The sequence below is a fragment of the Pygoscelis adeliae genome, unplaced genomic scaffold (assembly GCF_000699105.1).
Source record: "Pygoscelis adeliae isolate BGI_AS28 unplaced genomic scaffold, ASM69910v1 Scaffold244, whole genome shotgun sequence".
Classification (NCBI taxonomy): Eukaryota; Metazoa; Chordata; class Aves; order Sphenisciformes; family Spheniscidae; genus Pygoscelis; species Pygoscelis adeliae.
This window is the reverse complement of record NW_008824648.1, coordinates 1,803,846-1,813,778: the sequence shown is the minus strand read 5'-3', so window position 1 is coordinate 1,813,778 and position 9,933 is coordinate 1,803,846. Positions and strand designations below refer to the sequence as shown.

Here is a 9,933-nt window from a genome sequence, read left to right as displayed (position 1 = left end):
GCAGAAAAAGGAAAAAAAAAACGTCTAACTCCATTAACCTATTATTCCCATCTACTCTAATCAAGCTAAGCAGAAGCCATTGCTCAGGAGTTTTAAGGTTTCTGAAGGATGAGAATCTTAGAAGTGTGCTACATATCAATACACAACCAATGATCTTACTAGCAAGGTGGTATTATACACAATTGGCAGAAAAAGGAAAAAAGAAAAAAAAAAAGAGGCACACAGAATGAAAACCCTTGTCTAAGCTCATTTGCTTAATGGAGCAGCCAGAAGCTAACCTAAAATTTCTGGCAATCAAGTATCTGACTAACAGCAAAGTGCAGCTCTGTCATTGACAGGATTTTAACTTCCATAGAGATACCCCATCATATTTTCAAACTGCTTTTAGCCATCCTGAGGTGTTTGAGCCAGGCTTGTCTCTAACATCCTGGCTCAGGAGGGGGAAAATATGAATGTCTGTTCATGTAATCACAAAGAAAATGCCAACTTGTAAAAATACTGAGACAAGGGAGATGGTAATTTTAGAACATTCAAGAATAGACTACTGAGGTAGACATTAGTAAAGATGGTTGTGGGTTGCCAAGACCCTGAAATACGATGGTTAAAGGTTTTTGGTCAGTTAGAGCTGACTTCAGAGTTTGAGCCTAGTTTTGGAGTTTACAGTCAGGGCTTTGTTTGTTGCATCTGATGATGATGATGATGATGTTTATGTGGAGGGGTTACGATGTCTGCTATGATCAGACAGGGAAGAGAGAAGTAAATGATGAAATTAGATAGCATTTTGCCTTGTATAAAGCTTCCCCCGAGGTAGTGAATGAGATGATGGGGTAAGGACATTGGTTCTTGCAGTAAGAGGTTTCTATTTGAGCAACCAGAGAGAACAATGAAAAATTAGCTTTCAAATATATGCTCTAATGCAAATTCCTGCATGAGTGGCTCTTAGACTGATGTACACCTGCTTTTGTGGATAGGGACAGAAGTGGCGTATGACAGTCTTTTTTAAGAGAAATCTAACCATAAAATCTCGAACTTGATCTAGGAGTTACAGAATCTGGAAACAAAGCTGGTGTCTCAACTTCAATAGCAGAATACAGAAAGGCAATGTATTGAGTAAATGTCATCTAACCAGAGTGTTTTATATTCCTCTGTTTACAGATGGAAAGTCAGGAGGCAAAAAAATCACTATATTTAAAACTTACATCTCCCCCTGGGAAAAAGCAATGGGTATCAGCCCCCAGGACAAAAGTCAGTTCACCACTGACTTACTGTCATATAGTCCCAAAGCTGATTTCCCCCATTACAAGTCTTTTAACCGGTAAGTCTTCTTGGATATTCAATTCAGTTTATTTAGCATGAGAAAACACAAGAACCCTGGCTATAGCCCTCCTGTCTTGTGCAATGTAAATAAGTTTAAGTTGCATGTCATGTTGCTTAGCGGTCTCCTGCAGATGAAATGTTTGGAGGCCTACAATGAGAAGATACGTTAAGAGCCACAGATTTTAATTCAGCTTATGGACAGAAAACCTACGCAGCAGGATAAGAGGACTTTAATCCTATTTCCCTTTCTTTCTCGACCCATTTGACCAGGGAGATTTAGCTTGCCACTGTTTATTACTGCAGCCATTTAAAGTTCAAGAGTTCAGGAAAAATACTTACGATCAGAAGCCATATACTTCACAGTACTTCAGATAAGAATCAGGATCTTCCTGCTGCTTCTGATAAGAACTGAAAGTTTTACAAATATTTCTAGGCAGCAACAATCTTCTGTTAACCTCTCTATATAATTTTGCTACCCACTTCCATAGCCTCAGGACATCAGTACCCAGGACAAACCCAAATCCCACTCATTTCTGCAATAACGCAGCCTCTGCCTCCTACACGTACGGGGTACCGACAGGTGTGAAAGGTGTATGGTTTGATGGAGATTGATGCAACAGGGGTGAAGGAAGTGCACAGGAGCAGGGGGGGTGTGTGGTTTTAAATCTTTTTTAGTACATAGGCAATGGATACGTATATATGCTTGGGAAGGGTTTGTTGGCCGGTCAACTGCAACAGTGGTAACATTTACAATCTCAATAACTTTGATTGTTTATTTTCTAAATCCCGTTGTTTACCTATGCTCTGTTTGCTAACTCCATGTATTCCCCTATGCCAGGACTGCCATGCCTTACGGGGGTTATGAGAAAGCAGCCAAACGGATGACCTTCAAAGTGCCTCAGTTTGATATTTGCCCTTTGCTTCCAGAATCTCTCATGATATATAATCAAAATTTCAGCAACAGACCTTCCTTCAACAGAACCCCAATACCTTGGATGCCTTCAGGAGACTCCTCCGAATACCATACTGAGGTCAATGTGCCAAGGAGTGGTGAAACAGAAGAGCTGTAAATCCCCACTGCCAAGGCCTTCCTTTTTTCTCAGCCCTTTCTATTTGCAAGCTGATAGTAAGGAGCTGAAAAGTGCAACTCTAGTTCTATCGGCCCTTCCTTTCTTTTGCCCTTAGCCCAGCCATGTTCCTAGCAGGTTCGAAACTTATCTTTGCTGTGGTGTTAATCCATATCAGAAACAGTTCGAGGGAAAAGAGCTTTTTATTCACCAGGGCATAAAAGGGCAAGACTAGGAAGTGTTTTTCTGTTTAGCAATGCTAAATGCTGCCTGTCTTCTCCATAATAAATCTGTTTTGTCATATATTAACAAGTAATAAAACACCAAGAGGAAAAAAAGTCTTTGTGTTTTCTCTTTAAAAAATGCTGCTGAATCAATTTGGGGATTAGCAATAACAAAACTTTCAATCTCACAACTAGACTTGGAAGAAAGATCGGGGACTGATGGGGATGGTCATAAGATAGGTATACATCAAGGTGGCTTAGATAAACACTGCAAAACTGATGGTGAAGAATGATGACTTTGAGAAGAAATGATACGGGTAATCATAACAGCATCAGAGAAAAAATAGCAAGTCTGTCAGTGTAACAGGCAGATTAAAGTATTTCACTGTCACCTAAGATTCCCCAGCTCTCCAGAGTATAAAATAGGTGATAGCTTAAGCAGGTTTTTTTTCACACAGAAAGACCAAGAAGGGAATAGGTAGGGAAGGAACAGAGGCACACCCAAGTGGGATGACTTGCCCACAGCTACAGAGCAAGAAAGAAAAAGCTTTAATTACAACAGAAGTAATTTGACTCCCGCTACAGTGCATTACTTACTCAAATACACGGCATCGAAGTCTATTCCATTTCTTGTAACAGTTTTATCAATGCCACACATATAGGAAGAAAGGCAGGCACTGTGGAAAACCAATAAAGAACTTCATTTTTCTACATGAAATACGTTCTGTTTCATGAACATTTGCACTCTGACACATAATATACAAGACTGCTGTTTCACTACCATACCCTAGCTCAGCCTGCATGGAGACTGGTTTGGAATTCTCTGTCCTGGTGCCTTCTTTAGATCAACATTTCCTCTTATAAACAGGGCTAAACAGCTTATTTACAGGGACAGCTTCCACTGAAGTACTTTTAATTTAGGAGTTTTTCCTCCTTGTCCAGAAATCCCTGCAACCATATATTTGATTTTTATTCTGTGTGGATAGTTACAAGGTTGGCTTTATTACACTCCTCTAAAAGGCTGCTGCCAGGGCTGCCCTGAGATCTCTTAAAAATTGTGCTAATAGTAACAAGCTGCAGAAGTAATGAATGAGTAGTTTCCTAACCTTTCTGCTGAAATGGCTAAAGAACATTTATTATATGTCCTGTTAAATGATTAAGAAGTATTCATAACTCAGTTCTGCGATGAAACTTAAAAACATTAAGGCGGTACTTTGATCTTCTGAAGAACATTTCGACAAAAATGAAAAAGGTTGTATTTTTTGACATGTTCCTACAAAGTATTAGAAGTTTGAGTTGAAAACAAATCCTCAGACAAACTTGTTTTGTTTCTTTGGATAAAATGGATCCAGGAATTATTTGAAAAGATATTTCCCACATTGATTTACCTTTTTAATCCCTACATAAATACATGCAAATTTCACTGGTGAAAGACATTTAAATGGGAAATTCTCACATTCTACTAAACTATTAGTTTATTCTGTATTTGATCTCTGTCTGGAGATAAAGTTGCTGTGGGTTTTCCAACATTTTTAATCAATCTAGCTTTTTCAACTGCATTGTAATTAAGGGGGAGGAATTTCTTTTCCAGTTCGAAAAGTATTCTATTACAAGAATCCAGGCTACAAAGAGAACGCCAGAAGTTCAGAAAGACAGAGGAAATTTCAGAAGAAACTAGGTGACACTAAGCAAAATATTTTCCCACCAAATATGCTATTTATTGCCTCCCCTTTTCTGACAGGGATTTTAGACACTTGCAATACAGAACTACAGGATTTTTTAAAGTGAAATACATGATGCTTTCATGGTAGATATGTCAGGAGCAGCAGAAACCAGATAGCTTGGTACCTGGATGTCATGGTCTAATTTCAGTAGCAGGTGTTCCAGATCGTGGGCCAGTTAGACATGTCACGGTGCAGAGAGGGCTGGCTGCTTCGAGGAGGGGTGAGCCCCAGGCAAGCCCGGCACAGGCAGCGCCCTCACCAACCAGCACACAAGCCCACCACATCTGAGCATGGCAGGCAGAGCTGCGTGCTGGTGACAGCGTCCATCAATCATCCCAGACACGGTGGGGGGATGAATCAGTCACGCGGGCCATCCAGGGAGTCTGGTCAGGAGCAAAAGGAGACAGGCAACACTGTGGGTCCAAAGTCCATCTAGGAGACAGGCTAGCTCCAGCGTAGGTCTCAGGTTCACCGAGGAGACAAGAGTGCAGGCCAGCACCCCTACACCATAGCTCAGACAAGGACCTCAGGCCCAGGACTGAGCTTAAATGGGGTTTCTGGGCCAGAAGTGGGGTGAAGGTCCCAGGTGAGGCTGGTCAGGGTAACTAAGGGCTGTTGATGCACACAAGGCAATGATACCAAAATGTTTGGGAATTCCAATATAATCACAACAATCATTTGAGTTCTACTGGGGCATAGAAAAAAAAAGACTAAATAAAATAGTTCCTTAAACATGCAGGGAAAGGTAAGAAATACTGTGCAGAAATAGCACAGTGCTCTCTGGTGGTGTAGCTTCAAAGTTCCCACGTACAAGGAAGGAAGCATCATCCAGCACGTAGGTCAAAGGACTGGGTATATACCCAAAGCCCTCTCTTGTTCATAATGTACTGTTGGACAAGAGTTTTTGACTGTGCGCTCCATTATCCCAAACCCTAAATGGGGATAAAAAGTTGCAATGTGTTTGGAAGTAGTATTGTACCACTGCAAATTATTAATAATATTGCTCTAATTCATACTTGTAAGCTAAGAGGATCCTTCGGTTTTGGTAAATTTGCTTAATGAGGCATATAGCTCTTCTTTTGCCAGTACACTTTCAATCTCAAAACCTGTCAAGCAGGATTTATGTGCTTTTGTTTCTAGTACAAAATGAGAAATACAACACTACATGTTGTAGAACAATTCAGACAACTATTGTCTTGCTGTTTACATAGCTTCAGATACATGCTAGTTTAGTCATTGTTCATAGAAAGTAATGTTAAAAGTGAGAAAAATCAGTAATCCGAATTCTGTCTCAAAAATAATTAATTTCAGTGAGGCTTGCAGCTACTGTAATCAGGGCAGAAGTTTGTCCAAAATGATCAAATATTTAAGGGGACGTAAGTAACTGTTCCTGCTCTTTGTTTTCCTTGGGCTATGACATAGACTTGGGGGAATTGCCTATGTCAGAGAATTATTTATATTGGGAGTGAGAGGATTTTATGAGATTTAATTACAGTGGATTTCCCCCACATACTAGGAGCTACAGAATGGAAACTCAGTCATCTGCTTTTAAGCAGGATCATCGTAGTTAGAGATAAAAAAGAACTAACAAATTATTGAGCCCATCCTCTCATAAAGGCAGGCTACAGTGCCCTCATAGAGGATGTACTGGATATTAAGCTTCTACTCCGTGGAACAGCAGCCAAAAATCCATTTAATAGAGAGGGGCTGGCCCATTAAAAACATATTGGATAGAATTTTGTGACATTCAGATCTTTCATTCAGAACAAAAATTTCTTATATTTTTATTTATTTACAGTGTTATTTTTAGGAATATTATTTTACAGTTTCCAAGCTTTGAAATCTTTCTCTCATGTAAGGCAACTTGTATGATAAAGAATCCAAGCCATACTGAAAATGCATAAAAAATAGTGCCCATGTTTTAATGTAAAGGAAAGGTGTTTAACAAAGACTCAGCAATGCTATCCATAAATACGGACTCATGTGTTGTAAAATCTTGCCTGAAGTCATAGCTGATGGCATAAATATTTGGCAGGTAGTAGCACAGTTGGTATGCTTCTATGTGTTGCGCAGAAAATCTTCCATTTGACTGCAATGTATTCCCTAATCAAAGTGTTTGCATCTCATAATTGTCTCTCTCATGTGAGCAGCTTGCCATACGTGATGATGATATAATTCATACAACTAACATCTGGGAATTACATTTGATGTTGTTATTGACAGAGCATTTAGAGGACATGGCTTTGTCATTAGGCTTAGTGACTCTCTGAAATAAAATTTGGAACGGTTTCAGGCTGTTAGGAGAATATGGGCTTCGTCTTGTTTTGACTTCTTTTTTAATCATACTGTGAATATGTAAAATGTATTCACTTCTCTTATACAAGATGGCAGGCACCAGGCAGCCAAGAGCCTGAACACGATCATTCTGTTATGGAGCAGAGAGGTCTGCATGTGGCCATCCCTCCGTGGGAAGCGCTGACTTGTGGCGCAAGGCTTGAACATTCACTGCACTGAGGGTTTTTTCCTGCCTAGCTTGTCTGCAAGTACATGTTCTCTTCCACAGAAGACTGCCACAGGTGCGATCATCTGGCAAATGCCCCACTTCCAAAGGACCGCCCCTTGGCACAACAAGCTGCTGTTAGCGCTTCTCTGGCAACTTCTGGGGTCCACCGCTGCCCATCAGCAGCACGTATGCTAATTTCTCTTGAATGAGTATTAGGAAAGTTTGCAAGACAGCCTGCTGGCTCACAGCACATGAATACATTTACATGCAATCATCTCATCTATGCCCAAATCCTCAAATTGCAGGTTACAAACTGGTTCAGACAAGTTGCCTATTCTGTCTTGGAGATGTGCCTGACCAGGACCACAGATAATCAAGCACAATTTGCAGACACATGCAGAAGCAAGATTGCACACATTTTGTGGAACCCTACAACTTTTGTGAACTGCTGAGTATGTGGGATTTGAGACACTTAATTATATTCATGTACTAGTAAAAGCCTCTTCAGCTAATGTAATTAATTAGCAGTGCCTTTATGCTGTACCTCTTACTCTATATGTATTTAACACACACTAAGTGTCATCTTCCCTCTGATGATCATCTTCTGCTTGCAGTACAGCTTACATGATGCTTTAATGAGTGCAAGTACTTGCTCAGATATATATCGTGTTAATTAACACATACAGTAAAGGGAAGAGAACTACATAAACCACTCTGAAGCAATGCTTTTAAACACAGCCTAAACTCCAGTCAGCTTAATAAACAAACTCTCAAATATAAACTCCTCCTTTAATTTCCAATTATACCTTTTAGAAACATTATTTATATAAAAACTTTTAATGCACATTTTCCAACCTTTTTGAAGAAAACTTGCAGGCTCTTTTTTTTTTGTTTATTTGTTTTGACCTTTTGATTAGCAATAAAAAAACAACAAAATGTTTTGTGCAGAGAGTTTTATTTTTAAAAGTCTGTTTTTCATTCAAATAAAATTCCATCTGATGTACTTTCAGGGAGAACTGACACAAATAAATTTGCAGACAGGGACCACTACCCTTTAAAAAATAGGAAGAAGTTATAGGTATAGCTTTAGCCAGAGTTATAATAAACATTTGCCTTTCAAAAATCCACAGGGAACAAATAAATGCATAAATAAGGTGAGATTAACTTATGGTTATAAGTTCTTCTTCTAGTGCCAAACCAAAATAGTTATTCTTCTTTGTTCTTCTAACAAGGCTTACTGGGAACACTTATCTTCGGGAAATTTGGACAGTGAAGGCACAACCATACTACAAAAGGCTGACAAAGGTCTCAACTCTTCCCAGGCTCAGACATGAGCCAAGGGCAGCACCACTGTTTTACTCCAGGTCCCTGCATTTGTAGCTGGGGAGAAAAAACCATACAAGGAAGGCACTAATAGCAGTGAAAAAGGCTACCCACTAAGCAATGCTTTACTTGTGCTCCAAAACATCCCTCTACACAAAAGGGTAAATAAGGACTCTGCAGACTTCCCCTTCTTACCGGGGGAAGTTCCTGCCCTAAGCAACAATCTCATTATATATCATTCACTGCAGGGAAAACAAAGTGGCCCCTGGAAGGAGGAACAAACAAATGAGAAACTTTCTGCTGGCCAGCCTAAGGACAACCTATGGGCCTTATCACACAAGACCTCCCCTGCTCACAGATGCTATACAAATTCAATTACACTGAAGAGTGCTTTACTCAAACTCCACAGTGCCTGGCTCAGATGAGTAATTACTTCCATATTGTATTATAAAAACAGCCATGCTTTAATGGGCCTGAAGCTAGCATGGATTCAGGACTTCATTATATCTACTATCTCTAAATGTTTCTCTTAATTATCTTTGGTCCCTAAGAGAGACTTGAGGCCTTCCTCATTTGCTCTCTCTCCCAGTACGATCGGCTTGATTCCCAAAGCAAAAGACTGAAATGGGATGGGAAGTCACAACAAGTAAACAAGCATTCTTCCAGATGCACAAACTCTTTTTTGTATTATTTCAGTGGTGTTAGAAATGCCATATTAACAGCAGTGGCACAAACTGTATTGCAGACACCCGTATATACAAACAGTATGCTTTAAGTGTTTGCTCTGGGCAGAACAAAACATAGTCCCAGGCATACTCTATGCGTCTGGCATACCACTGGTGGTATACCCGAATTATCAGAAGCTGGTAATTCTGGCATATAGAAATACATCTTTCAGATACAGAACATTATGCATCAACTCACTCCTCATATGTAAAAATGGGGCTCAACTGGATAAAAAGAGCGTCCTCCATAACTTACAGAGCTGGCGGCACTCCTCTAAGGATTGTTACAGAAGACGTCTCTCTCAGACGTTGGGAACACTGAAATACAAGGGCAGAAAAGAAAGTGTATTAGCCCTCATGGCTTCATGTTTCAGTTTGAGTAATTAATTACATTGTTTATCCAGGGTGCTAGCACTGAGATACCAGCTGCTCATGGAAATGGCAGTCATCTTCAGACTCCCTCTACATGCTTGATCCTGAATTCATAGGAAATGACCCAATTACTTCAGTGGGCTTAAAATGTGTTTCTTGGGTATCACCAAGAATACTACTACGCCAGAGTTGATATTATTACCAGCACTCTGCACTGGTGACAGGAAAATCACATACTGCGATGCGCAGCTGATGCAGTTCAGGGAATGTGAGCTTAATATTAATTTTACACATTGTCCGGTATTCAGAAAATCAAAATACAAATTTGTAAAAGATGTTATTTAAATATTTTCCCAGATCCCGAGATGGTCTAATTCACGCCTGAAGTACTTGGATGGATGATATTGAACATATGATGTTATGGCTCTAAGCTGTGAGGAAACCCAGCTCTCACATGAACTACAAGTGAACTTTTGCTAGACATGCATGTGTTGGGACTGTTACCTTTGGCTCCAGTCATCTCCCACAGCCATCACAGCCCATACTTTGCAATTGTTAGAAACGATACACACTCTGCAAGCACACCCATTTCTTTTCTGGCAAGAAAGAGGTATTTCTATCCAGGCAGCTCTATCGAGCAATCTCTGCTGCATCGGCTTAGGGCGTTGAACTTGTGGT

The 9,933-nt window shown here is 40.0% G+C and overlaps 1 protein-coding gene and 1 long non-coding RNA gene across 3 annotated transcripts in view; one reads left to right on the top strand and one right to left on the bottom strand.

Moving 5' to 3' along the window:
* Positions 1-1,147, bottom strand: part of LOC103915577 — a 1,577-nt gene extending 430 nt beyond the window's left edge. Inside the window, exon 1 of the long non-coding RNA XR_663534.1 lies at positions 39-1,147. This is a non-coding gene — a long non-coding RNA (uncharacterized LOC103915577). The remainder of the gene's footprint in view (positions 1-38) is intronic.
* MYOZ1 (myozenin 1) overlaps positions 1-2,716 on the top strand; it is a 17,921-nt gene extending 15,205 nt beyond the window's left edge. For both annotated transcript variants that reach the window (XM_009322442.1, XM_009322441.1), the window contains 2 exons: positions 1,156-1,315; positions 2,156-2,716. In XM_009322442.1, coding sequence (XP_009320717.1) covers positions 1,156-1,315; positions 2,156-2,387 — 392 coding nt within the window. In that variant the 3' untranslated portion in view covers positions 2,388-2,716. The remainder of the gene's footprint in view (positions 1-1,155; positions 1,316-2,155) is intronic.
* Positions 2,717-9,933: the final 7,217 nt, after the last annotated feature.